The 19,827-nt window shown below is 39.7% G+C and overlaps 2 protein-coding genes across 2 annotated transcripts; one reads left to right on the top strand and one right to left on the bottom strand.

Annotated features, from left to right (window-relative positions):
• Window positions 1-1,786: 1,786 nt before the first annotated feature.
• Window positions 1,787-5,152, top strand: LOC111604341 (fatty acyl-CoA reductase wat-like). The gene is made up of 5 exons (XM_023322403.2): window positions 1,787-1,926; window positions 2,060-2,172; window positions 2,229-2,739; window positions 4,230-4,941; window positions 5,009-5,152. The coding sequence occupies exons 1-5, from the start codon at window positions 1,851-1,853 to the stop codon at window positions 5,094-5,096; spliced, it is 1,500 nt and encodes a 499-aa protein (XP_023178171.2). The 5' UTR covers window positions 1,787-1,850; the 3' UTR covers window positions 5,097-5,152.
• Window positions 5,153-9,865: 4,713 nt separating this feature from the next.
• On the bottom strand, window positions 9,866-19,364 carry LOC111604369 (neuropeptide CCHamide-2 receptor). The gene is made up of 8 exons (XM_030226125.1): window positions 19,021-19,364; window positions 15,697-15,804; window positions 15,401-15,620; window positions 15,163-15,329; window positions 12,588-12,781; window positions 12,403-12,523; window positions 11,219-11,605; window positions 9,866-10,006 (listed from the first exon to the last, which is right to left on the bottom strand). The coding sequence occupies exons 1-8, from the start codon at window positions 19,362-19,364 to the stop codon at window positions 9,970-9,972; spliced, it is 1,578 nt and encodes a 525-aa protein (XP_030081985.1). The 3' UTR covers window positions 9,866-9,969.
• Between the last annotated feature and the right edge of the window lie 463 nt (window positions 19,365-19,827).

Genomic DNA, 19,827 nt, shown 5'->3' with positions numbered 1-19,827 from the left:
ATAATAAAATATTGCATAAAATTCGATTGCATCTGAATGTAGTAAGAAAGCCGGCTAATTCTTTGCAATTTTTTAAAGTAATTTAATCTCGACTATTTTTAATGAAAACACAAACAAGAGGAACGACACGTAAGAGAGCCCTGCGACCCTGCGATTAGCTGATATTCTAATCATTCTACGCTTCTTCTATAGATACATTACATTGTGCTTTGCTTACTGCGCAGCTAAGCATATGCGCCGCAGGGACTGCAGACTGTAGCGTGAGCTTCACTGTGGAAAATTAATTGTTGAATAACTTTTCTTTGCTTGAGTGAGAGAAGGCTGGAGACCTGAATGAGACGTAAATCTTGCAGATTAGATAAGATTCCTGTAATGAATAGAACGATTTTGTATATTTTAGTTTTAGGATACCTCCTGCCTTCCCACCGAATTTGATAATATTTCAAATACTAAGGACTTTTATTATCACGCTCTGCAAATTATTGTTAATATTTATCAAGATGGTCCTTTTAGAAGAAAAGTATTCAACAATAAGTTCCCATAGTAAAGCCAATACTGCAGCCCAAGCGCAATTGCTGCTTTAAATGTAAGCAAATGCCGTGTATATGTATGGTGTGTATGTAAAAAAGAATCGTAGAATGATAGATAGTAAATCCCCGCTTCACAGAATTCTGGGTATTTCCCAGTTACGCTATCCTGACTAGAGCAATCTTACTCGTTTCTACATAATCTACATGGTAATTTAAGGGCGGCAATCGGTATAAGGGGATTCGATATGTAGGAGATTTATATTTGTAAATAGCTTGTGGTTATTCGTTACGTATTGTCTCTATTCTTTATGTACAATTGATCAATTATGCTAAGCCGGACTCATAGCTCGAGCTTGTTACTTCCTGTTTATCGTTTAAACACTGCAGCTCTGAAATCTTTACATTATTAGCAAGTCGCTGACTCACTTATACAAAAAATTGTGAAAGCAATAAATTTTCGTCAAGTTACTGAGCTACAAGATCATAATGAAACACATTTAAGCATATGTAGTTCGAATCTGGCAGCCATTCAAACTGTAACAATAAGCAGATAATTCAAATTAGAGCGCTTAAAACCTTAAATGAGGAAATCCACGTGGAGCTGAGGTCTCTTGGGTTCATTAAGATATTTGAAGGTTAGCCAAAGCCTTCCTAGAACGACTAGACAGACACACCAACCCCCTTGCCGTGACCCGCCGCCTAAGAATCCATTCTTGCTGGACCTTCCCCAACTCAATTTCATGACTGAATAGAATTATTTGAAACCTTATCAAATTAGCTGACTTATGTTAATTGTATTCTAATTCTGTTGCGTGTTTTCCCATACGACAATGAACGCTCCGTGAGGTTGGACTAAGGTTATTATACTCACGCCCGAAGTGAATGAGTAAATTCTGTGAACTGTCCGTCTGACTGCCTGACTGACTGTCCGTCTGTCTGGGCCAGAAAATGTAGCTATTATTTAAAGTGCAAATATATCAATGCCCATTGTATTGAGGGCGGGGCAAATCGAATAAAACATATCTCGGATACTTTTGGATCCATCAGCCCCCTTAGACCGCGAACGAGTATTACACAGTTGATAGCGCCCGACTGTAACATTTCTATTTGTTCCCTATTGATTAAGTAAAGCTGTTTCAAAGTATTTCAAAAGTAAACCAAAGCATTAACATTAACATTAATATTTATGATTTTGTGTCACAAAGTCTTCGAATGCATTTCCCGCTCGACATCTATAAAAGCTTCTGCAACCATTAAAACCTTCCATTACGAAGTTGATTCGTTCGTCGTCTGTGCAAAAGTGCTTATAATAACCACAAGATGGAATCTGAAATTAAAGAGTTCTATAAAGACAAAACCATTTTTATATCCGGTGCAAGTGGATTTTTGGGAAGAGGTACAACAAAGGATTTTTAAAGAAAATTATGTGAATCGAAATATGTTCAACAGAAAAGATAAATTGGGTTTCCTTGAATCATTGAAATCTTTTTAGAGCTTGTGATCAATTCCGAACCCCCAATATATTTCAGTGATCATTGAGAAGCTGCTGCGTGCCACAGAGGTAAAGCGCATCTACGCGTTGATTAGACCCAAGCGTGGCAAGGACATACGGGAGCGTATTGCGGAATGGAAAACTAGTCCAGTGAGTAATGATAGCTGTCTAAGCTGAGAACAATAGGTCTACCTCGTACTCCGCAGCTCTTTGACGTACTGCTCAAGGCAAAGCCCAATGCATTGGATTGCATTTGTGGCATAGCCGGAGACTGCGCGGAACCTGAGCTTGGCATCAGTGCGGTAGATCGGGAGTTGCTCTTGCAGCAGACGGAACTGGTGATGCACAGCGCGGCTACGGTCAACTTTACCGAGCCACTGCACGTGGCATTGGATATAAATACTAGAGCCACTCGCTGCATGCTGCAGCTAGCTAAGCAGATGCCCCGCCTGGTGGCCTTCGTGCACATCTCCACGGCCTACTCTAACTGCGTAATTCATCACATTACGGATCGCTTTTATCCTGAGCATCTCAGCTGCCACGTGAGCCAGGTGCTGCAACTGAGAGAAATGCTAAGCACGGATATGTTCGATCGGATGGCTCCAGTATTGCTAGATAAGTTTCCCAACACATATACCTACACGAAGGCGTTGGCAGAGCAGGTGATCCAAACGGAATCTGGAGATTTGCCGGTATGCATCTTTCGTCCAGCTGCTAGTAAGTAAAACCCGTTAGCTCACTCGACTAAGCCGAATTTGCTTGGGTATTGAAAGCAACCAGACGCAATCGAATTCAGCTGTTGTTGTGCTTTCATCTAACAAGATTATCGCGCTGAAGCAAACGACCTAGAGATCGACATAGAACATATATATATATGATTCAATCCATCGACTTCGAAACCCAAAAAAAGCTACAGTCTTCACATTTTTCAAGTAGCTAAATAAATATATAGATTTTCCCTTTCCATTAATACAAAATGCAGAAATTATTTAGGGAAGCCTGTGTTCAAAGAACTTGATTAATCCCTGGTATTTCCGACTAGAGACTTGTGATTTATTAAGACACAGTATAGCAACTAGACAGGTGCTATAGCTTCTTCAATTAGCATTATCTTGCAGTATGTATATATTATATGTCTATAGACATAGCGACAAACCTAGTAGAAAGCTCTAGTCGGAAGTGCCCTACTAGGAGATACCTACATGCCTGCCCTAACTGTTTAACATCCAATATCTCATTATATTTTAAATAAATTAGTTTGCTAGATATCAAAACTACGTCTGCTTGATCGCACTTATCTCTTCCGTCGATGGTGCCTCCTCCTGTCCAGGTCTAGGTACTGGTTAGATCGACTTAGCCAGCCGCCCTGATCAGGAAAATATAAAAACGTCCCCTTCTGCCTATTACATACGTTTAACAAATTCCCATTTAAAGAAGATATATATAATGATTTAGTATGGGAAAAGTTAGTATTTCAATTTCATTTGCATGCACTAATTAGCTAAAGGCTGTTTAAATATACTTGTTATAGCCTGAACTCATTGTTGCTTCCATACATAAGCATAACATTAAAGTTGAGCTGAGTCGATCTTGTCGTGCCCTACTGCCACTCTGTATAAACAGAGCGATAGAAACTTTCTTATACTTTTTTTCGTATACGCTGTAAGAATTCTTTTAATTTGTGTTTTTAGATTACCAATGGTTTTATTGAGTTTTTAAATACATTCAAACACACTTGAAGGCATTTAAACTAGATACCGAGAGTATCGACCCTATCTATGTCGATGAAAGTAGAGTTTTTTAATGTAATTTTGGATATCTGAATACGATTTTGTGAATGTGAGTAGATAGGTCCAGTATCGGATCTGTTCAGAGTTCAAGGTATCTGCTAGACGGGTTCTATAAAGTAAAACTTCTCATAGTTTAAGAATAGAGCCTAACATAGTAAGACGTTTACTGTTTAGCCCATCTACAGGTCGATGATAAATATAGTGCTGGGGCTATCGGAAATCCCTATTTAGTGTCTGCAATAAAGGCCTTTAATTTGAGCCCTATAAAATGTAGAGTTTTGAAATGGAATATACATTAAATACAATATACAGATCAACGTAGACTACATCGTTAGATAGAGCTATATTTCTATGATTATATAATCGATAACTCATTCAGACTTGTCTTTCTTCTGAAATTCTGTTTTGCTTTCTCAGTTGTTGCCAGCTCCAAAGAGCCTGTTTCCGGCTGGATAGACAACTTGTACGGACCAATTGCCGTGCTCTACGGCGTTGCTATTGGTGTGCTACGTGTTGCGCCTATCGATAAGGAGGCTCCCTCGAACATTGTACCCGTGGATGGGTGTAGCAATCTAGCCCTGGTTGCTGCATGGCGTACGGCTATGGATGCAAAGAAGACTGCTGCGCCACCTACGGCTACTATCTACAACTATGTGGCTACTGGGTCGAACGCTATTAAGAATAAGGACTTTACGAACGCCGCGGAGGGTGTACGATTAGATTTTCCTTTAGAACAGTCGATTTGGTATCCGTTCCTGCACACCACCACGTTTATTTGGTTATACAAGCTGGCGACCATCTTTTACCACCTGCTGCCCGGCTTCTTGATCGATGTGGCGCTGCGAGTGCGCGGTCAGAAGCCGAAGATGGTTCGCATCTACGGCAAGATCCATAAGAATATCGATGTCCTGCAGAACTTTTTGACCGAAAGCTGGACCTTTGAAACACCAAATGTGGATCGATTAAGACAGAGCATGTCTGCAGTGGATCAGCAGCTCTTCGACTTCGACTTAAATGGTCTGAACTGGAAAGAATATTTCTATCGAGCTTTCATGGGCATGCGCGCCTATCTGGCTGAGGAGCCTCCAACTGAAGAGTCATTGAAGCGCGGTCGCCTGATATTAAAACGGTTCGTTTAGCCGCTGAAAAATCCTTTTGAAATCAATTAATTTATATTAAAAATGCATTTCTTTCAGTTTTTATATACTTCATCGACTACTGCAATTTACTTTGATTTGCATTGGTATTCTGACTGCGAGATGGATTCTTCGACTATTCCTATAAACTGTTGATCTTAAATATATCTCCTAATCTTAAAAAGAAAAGACGTTTTGATAAGGAACTGGAAATACTTTTTTCGATATTTATGATGAATATAAATATATAGTACTAAAATTCAGCTTGGAATCGTTTGGTTATTTCGAAAAGGCTTAAAAGACTTAAAAGGCTGCAAAGATGATAGATTTAATTTTCTGTATGGGTTTTCTCCTCTCGTCTTGTTCGAGCCTATTATTAAGTTGAATATGATTATGTTCGAATATTATTTTGTTAATGTATTCAGATAGCAGGACACTAGGAGTATAACTGTAGCTATAAACTTATGCAGCAATATTCATAAATAAATCATTCCGCACTTGAAATGAACTTACAGCAACTTGAAATTCAATTTGCCCTTCTGTCATGCCCCATTATAAAGGGAAACTCCGAGTAAACTATAAGATGGACTGGAAATTTTAGATACATATTTCTGTATACCTCACGAAGTAGGAGCTTATCATTTTATTCGATTCGATTAAATTCTTCATTTGATCTTCAGACATGCTGGAGGTTGCTCAAAATTCTTTAAAATTAAGTTCAAGTAGTAAAGATTTGTGACTAGAATAACAAAAGTTCCCATATTCAAAAAATACTGAAGTCGAAAGGCAACTTAAACTTATGCAGCGCAATTCAATTTGGCAGTTAATCGAGCTATCTACGCCCAACAGAACCGTCATTTATCAGCCATATCAACCGCGAAACGCTTTCATAAATATCCATGTCATAAAAGTTCCAAAAAGATTACAGAAACAAAAACGAGATCATTTGCAATCATCAACAAACAAATCCGCAAACAAGCCGGAAACAAAATCTGGCCCATAGACATAAACAGGCCAGAATTATTCTTCTTTTTTTGTCCTACCCTAACTTGACCGTATCACGACACGCGTGAGCAACGAGCCAAACGGTTGAGTGCGCGCCTATGCCCTTGCCTTCTGGCAAGCCGCGCCCCGTTTCTGCGCCATTCAGCTGTCAATGGGTCTCGGTTACGAGTTGCGCCAATTATCAAAGCAGCTCCAAAGCAAAGCTAAGCGAAAACATAATCAAACTGAACACAAAAAAAACAACACAATAGCATGGACGCATCACAGTATTCGCACGCCGATGTGGGGGAGGCAGGAGCTAGAGCTAGGGAAAGATGGCTAGCAGAGCAAAACGCCAATGGAAATCCCTTTGGGTTGCGTGGTAAACAAACATGTAGCAAATGGCAACAGGATAAGCATCTGTTCGTCGCTTCAGCCCGAGCTCATTTTCATGGGGGCGCACAAATGAGGAATTATGAATGCTCCGGCCTCGGCCCTGGCTCCGACTCCGGCCTGAAAAGGACGGCGAGTCTGTTTAGCGGCTAAGATTGTCGTCGTTTTCTTCCGCACTAAATGTTAGTTATAGTTCTTCCTATCCTTGTTGCTGTACCCAGCCGCATTCTTATGCCTGCCTGCCAGCTACGACCAACGACCCTTCCCTCCCAGCTGCATAATAAATCACTTTGGGCTACTTGAAAGTTCTCCCCTCAGCTGACGTGCTCTTTCCACCATTCCCAGCCACATTCAGCACTTGATAATCTGATAACCACGCACCTAAGGGAAACTTCATATACGCCTACGCTTGAAGTGTGAGCAAACTCTTTGCTACAGTCGCACACTGTTGCTTCATTATGGTCCTAAATGCTGTTGTCATCTGAGCTACAACTAAAGTATATTCCATCCAAGCTTATAAATACTTTTGATGAGTGAGATTCTAATAGTAAAATCCGATCTGGAAATCATTTTTGTTTTTAAACTAATTTAACTGTTTAGAAATGTACAAGCCGATCAATACAAGCAGATAAGGACATACATAATATATTAAAAAAATTATAAAGTGTCTAATGATACCCGATCTTATTAGGCATTATCAATATACCCTTTTAAATCTTCTTTAAACAGCCGATTTGAAAAAATTCCAATTAGAATTTCAATGCAAGCTCAAATTTTTGCTGATCCTAATCGATTTATTTTAAAATTTTTTCACAACTTTTGGTACGCTTTTGTTGATTTGAATTAATCCGAGATAGGTAATGCATTATTGCAGCTGATAATATCATTCGAATTTTCCTGCTCAGTAATGATGGTATGACTGCTATCTCAAATCTAATAAGGCGTGTGCTGTGTTCCCATAAAATGGGCCAGAATATGTTAGGAATTATCTTGTCCTTTCGGACTCATTTGCATATGTAAAGCTTCCATTACTTGTTGTCCTTGGCTGATGTGGGAATCGTTGTTCACAAGCAGGATCGGAGGTAAGGCCAGATGCTAAGACAGAGGCGGCTGGAAGGTGTTAAGCATTTGTTTGTTTATGCAGAGCCAAGTCAACAGTTGATTGTGTCCCCAATATATGCAGCATCAACTGTTGCAGACTTTTGGCTTACTGTTTGCCAACTTTATCTCCATCGCTAATCCAGTGGGTGTTCCAACTTTGTCATATACATACCAACATACTTGGATAGGTATATTGCTTGCAGGGAATTACGAAAATAATGTACTAATCAATTGTAGAGTGTGAAAAGATGAAGAACAGAAAGCTTAGGAACTTAGAGGAATCTTAATCTGGAGTTTGATTAATTCAAGATATTTATATGAACATATTTTGTATTTAAAAAATGTTTTATGTAAATTATGCACGATAGTCTAGACCTACAGGGCTTTTCTTTGGCGTTGGGTTCTAGGTGCAATTCCTTGCGGCACAAACTGGTCTCAGATCGTTGCTTTAGTAAATTAACTTCATAAAAATTGCATTTGGTCTGAAAATTAGAGTATCTGCGTAGTATAGTACAGTAAGAGTACTCGATGGGTATAAATATCAGTTGTATGTGTGCTTGGAATCTCTTCTCATTATGCTCATTAGCTCAACAACGTTAGTAAATTGTTATCCATTGTAGCAAGCCCCTACTATTCTGCTAACATTGTCATCGATATATTATTAACAGTGCCATACCTAGCTTTAACAGTGTGGTAAAAAACTGAGCTAGCTAGTTGTCTCGCTCTTGCACATGGAATCCACGCATGAGATCTAGAGCGAGCAAGATCCGATGTATGAGTCAAGTAGAAGATGAAAAGGATTGTAGAAACCGCATAAAAGAGACGCTGTAGGAATGTTACGTTTTTTTTTTTAAATAAATAATAATTAATAAAGGAAATAATAGAAAAAATTTCATGTACAGAATTGCGTCATTAATGTGTACTCAGTACGAGGAGTTTGAAGCGTTTTCAGTTTCATTTAATATCATATAATAAACCTTGTTTAATAATTTTGCAAACTTGAAAACTATATTAATAGATAATGGCTACGAATATTAGAAATCTGATTTGGGTAATCGCTCCCAAACCTATTAAATTGAATCGAGGTTAACTTGTCTAGTTTAACGTGAGCAAAAACAACTTCAATAAAGTATTTGAGTAAATATCAGACATAAAATCTGTATATTTATTGTAATTATATTGCGACAACAAAATCTCAGCGCGATAAACCACAAAACTAACTGCTCAGCTCAGCTCAGCTATAACAGAACCACAAACCTTGTTCAACAAATTAGCTAATTGTGCAATGGAATCCACCCAAAACTTCTGACAATAGAACAGCCAAACGAGCAGGGCGACGGGGGAAGGAAGCCTTTGGCTAGGCCAATCAGCGCCAACAAAATTTGTGGCCAGAGCGGTTTTTCGCATTGCCACGTTGGCAGGGAGGGAGAGAGCTGTCTATGCGTGGATGGGCACATATTTACATGTTGACTGTGTACATAAATCTGTTGGGCTTTGACCCAGTTTGTGGCTTACTGCAGGCAACACAAATTACGATTAACATCAGCATTACCTGCGGTCAAAAGAAGCCGGAGAAGCACAAGAAGTCGAACGAGGTAGGAAAATGTTAAATGGCATTCACTTTTCGGGGCTGGAACATGACAAAATTTGTTTGTTCATTGTTTGGTTCTTATCTGTGGAGCCAGCTGCCAGCTGCCAGTTGCCAGCTGATTTAGTGTGTGTCCAATAGGTCAGCCTGCCTACCTGTCAGACAATTCAATGGACGGGGTCATTGAGTGGTACAGATTGTTGGGGACTATATTAGAGATTAGCCACTTTGACTCCAACATTTATTGCATGCCAATAACTTTTGTCTACGCAATAAAGGTGCGCCTGCACTCGCAATGTTCAGCCAATTTACAGAGCTTCACATACATTGAGCTGTTAGTTAAAATACCAACAACAAAAACAAGAGCTGCCAGCTACCTTTGGTGAGTGGCAGGTCGTAATAAATTTCCATGTTTTTCGATTTTCTACTTTTCTTTTGTGTGCCTGAAAAGTGTCGATTCTCTCGGGTTGCTCATTCTTTCTTGTTGGCCTATGCAAATTGAACGTGTTACGTTTAATTTTTAAGTAATTTGAACACCTGTGAGCCCTTGGCAACTCGCTTGATTACCAGACTAGCAACTGGTAGCTGTAATTGGTTTTGCACAATTTGCATTTATTTACCAAGTTCTAAGAAATCGCTTTAGATGCACAGCTTGGCAGTAAAAGGCCTTCCTCTAGAGCAAACCACACACGCAGACAGATGCCTATGCGGGAGCTACAATTTTGGGTTTCATTTCTTATTAAGTTTTGTCATATGCCAGAATTATTTTTCACATTTTATTTGTATTTCATTGAATGCTGATTTGACAAATCGTATACATTTTAGTAATAGTATGTTTTACTTACATTTAAAACGACATTTTAAATCTATAAACACTGAAATTCCAGAACTTATAGTTATAGTACGATAGATCGATTTGCTTCATCAATCGAAACCATCAAATGTTTTTTAAAATTTAGTAACGTGTCCGCTCGTCATAGCGTTTGATGAAGCTGAAAGTGTAAAGGGTAAACTAATTATTTAATGCAAATATTGTAAAGAAGAAAGGCAAGAAAATTGTTTTATTGCAGTTTGATTCGAGTGCTGTAAGAATATAAACATTAGTGAGTGTAAAATATATATTTATATCTTCTGCAGACTCTTACCTGCTGGCTTACCCCAAAATAGAAGACAAACTGTTTACATAGATATTTATTTGGCTTTAAATATATAATTTATAATAATATACTGTATTGGTTTCTTGTGGAATCGTTGCTTATGAATAAAAGTGTTTTTATTTTTAAATTTGAGATGAAATTGTATTTTTTTTTTCAATTATTTGCCAACTTTTTTACCTAGACTGAACAACTAAAAACTCTAATATCATATTTGACTGCTTTAAATACATCGAGTTTGACACTGGAAAGCAACAACAACTAAACATTTATTAATTAATTTATGTACACAATTAATTATTAATTATAACTATTGATATATTTTGCAGCTACATAGGTCTACATTAAGTGGAATTGCATATTACTGCGTCTCTGTGTGTGCCTACTAAATGATTATTTATTGCACAAACAGATATATATATATAGCCTCTAGATACTATTGAATGCTGCTTAACAACTAGGACTTTGCCACATCACATAGAGCACGCCGAAATAGAGTGTATTGCGATTATAGTTAAATGTATTTACAACAAATTAGCCTCACAATTGCCATGGAATTTACATATCTCTTTACATAATACGTACACACATAGAGAGGGCTTTACTGAAATGGGTAACGGGACGAGCTAGTTGAATATTGAAGTTTCTACTTTTGGCTCATATGTGCCGCGGCTGCCGCTAGGCTTTCAGCTTGAGCAGAGCTTTATGGGAAGCTCACTAATATTAGTGCAATGCACTAGCGGACACACACTCACATATGGCAAGCATTGCTAATAACAAAGAGCAACTAGCTATGTATAGGACCCATAGGCTTATAGCCCAGGCTAATATACATGCCAATTGCAATTTCAGTGATGCTGCTGTGCGAAAGTGGGGCTCAACACAACAATTACTGCCAATTAGCATTGAGTGTGTGTGTGTGAATTGCAGTGCGACACACGCACACACACATTGGGTGAGTGAGATCAGTGGCCCAGTGTTTAGAGCTGCGCGTCGGCCTGTTGGGAGGGGGCCCCCTCCTCCAGCAGCTCCACAATTAGTGTGCCTCACCTTTTCTCATTGATGATGGAGGCTCGTCCGATACCAACCCCAGCGCCCACATTCACATTGTGCGCGTGGCCATTGATGCTGCCCGCGTGCTGCAATGCCATCGAATCCTGGCGATGGAAACTGCCACCACGACCACCCGCCGCTCCGCTAACGCCATGGTTGTTGTTCATGTGCAGCGAGGCACGAGGTCCGCCCCCTCCGCCGCCCACATAGGTGGAGCGACGCATTGAGGTGACGCTGGTGTCCATGACGCCCGTGGCGGTCGAGTGCTGGCGAAGATGCGGCTGCCGCTTGACGCAAATGCAGCACAAATAACGGTTGAAATGCTGCCGAAACACGCCGGATACACAGTAAAGCGCAACAGGATTGACACAAGAATTGAGGAAGCTGTAATTAGAACAGATCAAAGCGAAAAGTAAGTCTACGCCCGCAGCTAGTTTGTTCTACCAGTTCCGAAGGGAACTGTCATCTAGAGCTGTCATATTGCCAGCTCAGTTGCCACATCACATTATGTATCCGCAGTGCAATTGTATTTGCTACAAACTGCGGCTGAATTGCAGCTTATCGATATCTGTAAGCTGGGCTGAAGACACTGGAATGCGCTTTCCACAGTCAGTAGAAGCAACAAACCAGAAGGTAAGTAGCTTGCACCGCACTGCCGTCTACTTGCTGCAATCTTTTGTTGAATATTTTATTCAAGAAGTATTTATTTTTGCTTCTGGACAACCCTTTCGGCATTAAAATGCAAATTACTCTCGGTGGAACTGACAGTCTCCGACATCACAAATTAAGTTGCCCGAAATGCTGACACATTATTTTGTGCACTTTACTGCGCTAAGTGACGCCCCCAGCGCCAAGGAGGCGGTTGGGGCGGGGAAGGGGCAACTGTCAACGAAAGAAAATTTACTGCAGCTTCACGCATGGGAGCGAGTTTGGTAAAGAGTTAGCCAGAAGGCAGGGGAACTGTGTGTGTGAGGGGGGAAGGCTATAAGTTTTTACAGGGATTATCTCTTTCAATTAAAAATAATGCCAAAAGACGACGCCTGGGGCGATGCAGAAACAAGTTGAATGCAATGCAGAAAAACTTCGCATATGCAACGAATTTAAGCCCTTAAGAACACATTTGCGAAGTGCAGCAAAATAAGAGATAAAACCGCCGCAGTTACAGCAGCTGATCCGCTTACCTGGTACAAAATCCCACGATGCGCACCACGTTCCAGAAGTCGTCGAAGTCGTCCTCGGCCGTTGGATAGAAGTGGTACCACAGCTCGAATACGTGATATGGAAAGAAGCAAATGAAGAACACTGCCAGGGCAATTAGTGGTACATCGTTGTAGCCTATATTTAGGCTCCAGCGCTGGCTACTCACCGACCACAAAGACCACCACCATCCGTGCGACGTGGCGGCGAGCGCGCGCCTGGCTGCGGCTCTGGATGCTCAGCTGCTCGCCGGGCATGTCGCGGGCGCTGATGTGCAGTCGCTTGGCCATCATGATGTACAGCACGCCAATGATGGACAGTGGCACCAAATAGTAGATGGACGCCTTGGCAACCACCATATATCTGCGAAGAGTAAAGCCGCTTAGTAGGCACCTCACAATAAGAGTCGCTTAAAGTGTTTGATGCAATGCGGATTGCGTGATCTAATTGTGAGAAATGATACTCCTCAGCCAGTAAAAAACAGCTTAGCTTCATTAATTACAACTCAGCCGCGACTTCTCAACAGTCTGCCAATTACTTTGATCTTTGAACTTCTTTTAAAAGACAGAAATCTTTGATTTGGACTTCACTTATAACAAATGTTTACCTTTAGACCGTTGGACTCAGTGCGAAAACTGCATTTGAAATATTTGAAGCTTTTATTAACTTTTGAGCAAATGAAATAAAAAAAAAAACAATTGGATGCAATCGGACTAAATTTTAAATATTAATGAATTGCTTCTTCAGATGGTAAACGACATTTTCTTTTTATTTTTAATTCCAAATAAGTAAACTGAATAAAAATAATATTTAGCTTATGGCTTGGCTTTTAACAAAGTTATATACAAATTAAGGAAGATTGAGCTCAAACACATAAACGTAATTTGATTGCTGCTGTTGCTATTTATATATAAAATATTTGAATTTGAATAATTAATTAATAATTTCCCTCGATTAAATAACAGCTAAACTAAGTATAAAAAAAATCATATTCAACTTGGGCAATATATGATAAGCTCATTAACGAAGTATATATATATATATAGTTTTATTCTCTGGATTGTTTGCATACAAACTTTGTTTAAGGGTAATATTAAATTATCGTTCTTTTAGGCAGGCTTAATTTTTCTGAATTGGGGCATAGCTGGCTAATCGGGCAAATAAATTACCCAAATCGTGTTGGTTATAGTATTGGGTTGGATGTTCTTAGTATATATTGATGCTATATAATATCTGTGTTAGCTAATAGGCTTAAATAATAAATAAATTAATAAATATATAAATAAGTCCTTTTCAAACAGAGCTTGTAGAAAAGCCAACATTGCTTCTATATCAGTAGGAAATTGTATCTAAGAAGAAAATAAACCCAGTTTACATAATAAAGGTCTAACTTTTTGTAAAGTGTTAATGGCAATGTGAAATATTTATGTGTTAATTCTGCTTGTGTTAATTGATATCAAAAATGAAGTTAAATTTCAAAAGTTTCTTCAATAAAGTTGAATCTGTCGCTGAACTAGCCAGCGATGCAGAAGAGTCTTGAATTATAAATGTGAATTTGTGAACTCTAAAGATTGGGAAATAAATTAGAAATTAGAACTAATTTAATAACTGCTTATGGCTACATAACCCTCTGTCTAAGACGTCTTCAACAATTTGTCAGTAGCACACAGACATTCTATAAATTGTAGTGGGGCGTGACTAGATGACTTACGGTCGAATAAACTGTTTCCACAAAAAGAAAAAGCAACAAAAATTTAATTTTCTGTTTGTTTTATTCAACAATTTTGTGGGCTTTTGAAACACATGCTGCTGAGTTTTGAAAGAGGTTTAACAAATTGCATAAAAAATTAGCAACCAATTTGCTGAAGCTGCAAACAAAGGCAGAGACGAGGGAGAGAGGCAGTCGTTGGCAGATTATGTGGCAACAGCTGCTGCTGTCGAGCATGAAAGGATTTCCAACTTATAGCAACAGGCGAACAGGCAGCGCCGCAGCGTTGAAGTCCTGCACAGACTGTGCCAGGCAGCTGTTGGAGATGTATTAAATAGGACGAGTGGTATTAAATTTAAGTAGTTTATCAGCGAGACGAAGGAAGAGCTGCCTATGGACAGAATGAGCCCAGCAGCAAGTGGGATATCAGAGAAACGCTTCAGAGAGAGAGGGAGACGTTAATGGAGATATTCTTAATGATTTTAAGCACCTTGAATTACTGCCCAGCTGAAGCGTGTAAATTAATGACTTCTATGTTCTACAGTCGACCTTTTGAGCAAGGTATAAAAGGTAAATTCAATTCCAAATTCTTGTCAAAAACAAACAAATAACGGACAAACAACGAATTTGATAAAACTGAACAAAAAAGTTAATTCAAAACGAAAAATCAATTTGTGGCTTTCCGAACACACAAAACGAACTCAACAGATATGGTATTTGTGTAAATTATGATTAAAGATTAAATTTTATGTATGGCTGAGCTGTTGTTGCTGTAGCTGTTTGCCTTGATTCGGATGAAAATTTCCAAGTGTTAACAAAAAGGCAGGAGCTGTCAGCTGTTTGAATGGCTTCTAGTTGACTGGACTTGGCCTTTTCAATGCATAGAGAGAAAGAGAGAGACGAAGAGATAGAGAAGCCAGGAAGAGAGCTTTGCTTGGACACCCACTTAAAACTAAATAAAAGCAAATGAAGCGAATAAATGTGAACAAAATATATATATTTAACTGATTGGTATTTCGAAAGCGGCGAAACTCACTTTGCATAAATCTTGGATCGAAATGGAGAGCATACTTCGATGGTTATGTTGCCATTGGGCGTGGATATGTTGTAGCTCTGGATGTCAGAGACTATAAAAGATGGCATGCCCAGCATAATGGCAAACACCCAGATAATCACGGCCGTGAACACAGTCAGCGGCTTCGTCTGTGAAGGCAAACAAAACGAAACACAATATAAATACATAAAACTAGTAACTATTAGTATAATTTACCCACCTGCAGCTTGCGCAGCGGATTGACAATGGCGCAATAGCGTTCGCCAGAGAGCGCAGTCAATGTGAAGACGGAGACCCCAATCGAAATGTCCTTGAAGAATTCGCTAATGCGGCACATATTACGCTCAAAGGGCCAGCTCTCCTGCGTGTAGATAATTGTGGCTACAGGGACGCAGACCAATATGACCAGTAAGTCGGCCAACGCCAGAGAGAGAATGTAACTGCAAGCAAAATAATATCGGTCAAATATGCCTACAAACTACTAAAAGGTGATAAGGCGTGAGTTCTTTTCAGTACCTATCAATAACGTCCCTAAGCCATTTACGACCTAATAAGAATTTGCAGAGATTCAGTAAGAGCTGATCACGTGTACAGATGTTATCGGGCAGGAGTGGCGAACGATAGCTAACATGATTGTTGATATTATATAAGGTGATAATAAACATGATTGCTGATATTATATAAGATGATAATAAAGGGAAAGTTATGTTGAGTAACTATGAGCGATAGCTCCTATGATTATCGATATTATGAAAAAGGAGAAAAGATCTTTTTGAATTGAATTGAAATACATATTTGATTATTTTGCATTCTAGATCCAAATAGTTCAAGTTAGTATTTTCACATATTACCGATCTGCCAGTTGAATCCTGCAAATCAGTTATGAGTTATTTGTTTGTTCTAGTTATTATAGTTCCTGCGATAGTATTTCACTATAGAGTATTTGGTATTAACACTTGGGCACAGCAGCTCTGGCACACTACGTTTCATTGACTCTAGTTAAAGCCAGCCAACTTAAAGTTGTGTAAAAATGAAAAAAAAAAGAAATGGAAATCTTATTCTGCTCACGCACAGTTAAACGTGTCAAATTTGCTGCATGGTTGCACTGGCAGTGGAACTTGGAATAGAATTCGCTTTATTATCGGAATCAGAATCGGTATTGGAACCGGCGCGGTAAAGTGAATGGCAACGGGGATTGTTCCATTCGTTTGACCCGCTGTGCAGTCACTTGTGAAACACTCGAGCGAGGCGCCCTTTAGTTCTGAATATTTCTTTTGTGTATTCCTTTTGGACATTTTCAAGTTGATTCGTTGATTTGGGTTCGCACACTCAACCTTCAAACCACCCACCTCAAGTTATGTCTGTCTACTGCCAATTGGAAGAGAATTTCATTTCACAGCTCCTAAAATGCAAAAACGAAACAACGAATGTTTGAGTTAAAAGCAAATGTGGGCATTTTTTAACAAATTGCTTTGTCATTGACCTGATTGAACCTCAACTAGACGACGGACTAAAAACATTTCGCCCCAAACGCAGCATCATTATCGGCCACAAATTGTAAGTTCTGATTGATGTCAATTGACGCTTGTCTAGACAAGCCGGACAAAGGATGGCAAATGACGCAAAAACTTGCTTGCTCCACTGATTGGCTCTCGATTGCAGCACTCATGCTATGACTCCTCTCCTGCTCGCCATGGCTACAGCCAGCGCACAATCAATCGCACACCTTTAACTGGCAGGAATGCAACTTTTAGCATATTTCAATGCATCTTTCCTTTTTGTATTTGCTCCCTTAACTCTCTATTTGTATAGCGAAATAATGGCCTGACAATGGAAATTGCAGAACAGACACATTTATTGCCAATCGAGGCGTGACGACAATTTCAAATATGCTTGTTATGCAAGTGTTTCTTAGTTATAGCACTCCCTTCCTCTCCATCTGTGTCACCGGCTGAAACTTTCGATGAATTGTTATTTGAATTTGTTTAAGTTGTGGATCTGAAAGTCACCACATTGAGAGGAAGGACACATGGCGCTACACAGTTGTAAGAACTCTTAAGTTTCCTACAAGTTTCCAAATTAATAAACATTTGCATGAGTCCCATTCGACTGAGCAGGAATGCCAGACGGCCATATACCCAATATATATGCTTAGCGCTTATTATCTTCGGAATTGGCTTATAATTTGCTTAAATTTCAAGTTAAAATCTTTCGATTTTTGAAACCAAACTAGCTAAGCTTTTGACTCGGGTATAACGAAATATATAATAAATAATAAATAATAAATTAATATATCCCAAGGTACAAGTGTTTTAAGTATTTTAAGGCTGCAGAGAAGACAGTCCCAATCTAAGAGCTGGACTCTATGCTGTTTAAAGCTCAGCTTAGGGTTTTTAATCTGTATCAATAGTAATCGATTCTTTCACAAGACCAGATTGCCCCAATTTGTGTATGCCTTTTTGAGGATACAGGGTATTAAACATGTCGACAGCTGTTCACCGGGAAATGTTTTGTGGCAGCTGGAATCTGCCACTGTTATGCAACTACAGCTTAGCATCAGTTAAGCCAGCTGCAAAAATGAAGAGAATGCTGTCAATATGGGAGCGCTATGCGCTGTGGGCTAAAGTGAGCAAAGGATAAGCTTTGATATTGAGTCGAACAGTGGAGATGGAGAGTTGCAGCTTAGCGTTTACATCAGCTAAAGCGTCTGCTTATAATGCTTCAAATGTCAAATAGATCTATCATTTCAGTGGATATAAGCTGCGTATTCATCACACACAGAGGCGTAAACATAAGATTGAAAATGAATCCTTAGCGATAGGAAAATCGTACTGCGTATGGTGTACAAGGACATATTTTATAGATTTCAGGTCTGTAGATAATATTGTTCACGAGATGGACGAACGGACGTACATGAGGTATGCGGGCATGGCCAGAACGTGTAAGCTATTCGTCTCAATTAAGTGTTTCTTTAATTTATGACTCAAGTCTTCCGTCTGTGGCATACCTTGTAATAAGAATATTGTGTCTTTAATTTCAATTTTGAATATAGTTGCACATTATACGTTGTAATTTTCGCCCAATGTGGAAACAAATGAGCTCAGACGAATCTGCTGTGCATTGCGCATACGCCATGATGCCCATCACTGAGCTAATAAGGGCTTTCTGCTGGGAGTGCCATTCAGGAGCTTACAGCTAATGCAGACCGAGCGTAAATTAACTGAAATCTACTATGAGAATGTTTGGCATTCAGGGATATTTAAGCTTAAAAATATTTGCAATTTACTATCTAATCATCTTCCTAAGAATTTTAAAAAAAGTCTTTTTTGCATATCGATTTATATCGATTAGCAAATTTGCCTACCTTCAATTTGCTCACATTTTAATTATGATGTTGGTTGTATAAACTTTTGATTTTGAATCTCTGTAGCCCACACAATTTGAAAGTCCTGCTTAGTATTCGTGACCAGCGGCGGCGCCTGCTGTGAGGTTAAAAAGTTATGAACATTTCTGACGAACTTTTAATTTGGTCAAGATTGCGACGACAGCTGTTTTGACCGCAGCCGGAGCAGGCCACAAGATCTGGCTGGCATCTGAGACAAGAGGCAATAAAATCAGAGATACGACCATAATTCAGCATCATGAATGTTGAGTGGCAATTCTTTCGGGCTATTTCTTGAGCAGCACGCAGCGCTCATTTGGGCCATATTTATGGCGAGTGATTGTACGCATATGTATGTGGCATATGAATGACTTGGAGGTTGGGGAATGGGCAAAGGGAAATGGAAATGGTAAATGGTAAATGGGAAACGGAAAACGGGGACGCCACGGGGCACTTACGTGTTGGGTATGTTGCGCATGGAACGATGGCGAAAGAATATGATGACCAGAGTGCCATTGCCCAGCACGCCCACAATAAAGATGAGCGTATAGATCACGGTGACGATATAGGTCTCCGGGCGATCCAATACCTTAACGTACGAAGAATCCTCGCCGCTGGCATTATGCGTGCCCACCGTTGATGTTGAGGCTACCGTTGCCATTGTCGTTCCATCCAACTGACTCGAATTGCTGAGCTGGCTAAAGTTGACACCGGCAGCAGCTGCAGCGCCGCTTGACTCCAGTGGCGCATAGGCCAGGCTTGCAGCCAGCATCTGGCTCATGTCCATTAGAGCCGCGTACATGTTTTATTTTGAGGTTCCCTTTAGCTAACTTTGAGTCTGACTGTCTGACTGTCTGACTGTGACTGTCTTGTCTTCCTGTTTGTGGCTGTCGCCGTGTGCGTGTCGTTTTATTTGTTCGTTCAGCCCACTTCCGTTTCCTCTCTCTTTTTTTGATATTCCAGCTTTGCACTTTTCGCTACAAGGAGTATTCAGTTTATGGCATTTAGGTTTTTAGTAGAGTGGTTGTTGTTGCCACAGTTGCGTGTTTTATTTTGCACATTTTGTTTTAGCAGCGACCACATTGGCTGTCGTTGTTGTTGCTGTTGTTGTAGCTGCGAGTGGGTTTGCTCTTTGACTGGCGCCAGTTGCTTCCATGCTGCACACAAAAAACACACATACACACACAAAGGAGAAAGAGACAGTGGGTTAGTAAATACATGTTAAAGTCGTTGTAGTGAAATGATTTAAGCAGCTTTTACTTCAG

This window comes from Drosophila hydei, unplaced genomic scaffold (assembly GCF_003285905.1).
Source record: "Drosophila hydei strain 15085-1641.00,03,60 unplaced genomic scaffold, DhydRS2 tig00000060-arrow-pilon, whole genome shotgun sequence".
Classification (NCBI taxonomy): Eukaryota; Metazoa; Arthropoda; class Insecta; order Diptera; family Drosophilidae; genus Drosophila; species Drosophila hydei.
Note: the sequence above shows the minus strand (reverse complement) of the source record. Positions and strands in the feature narration are given on the sequence as shown.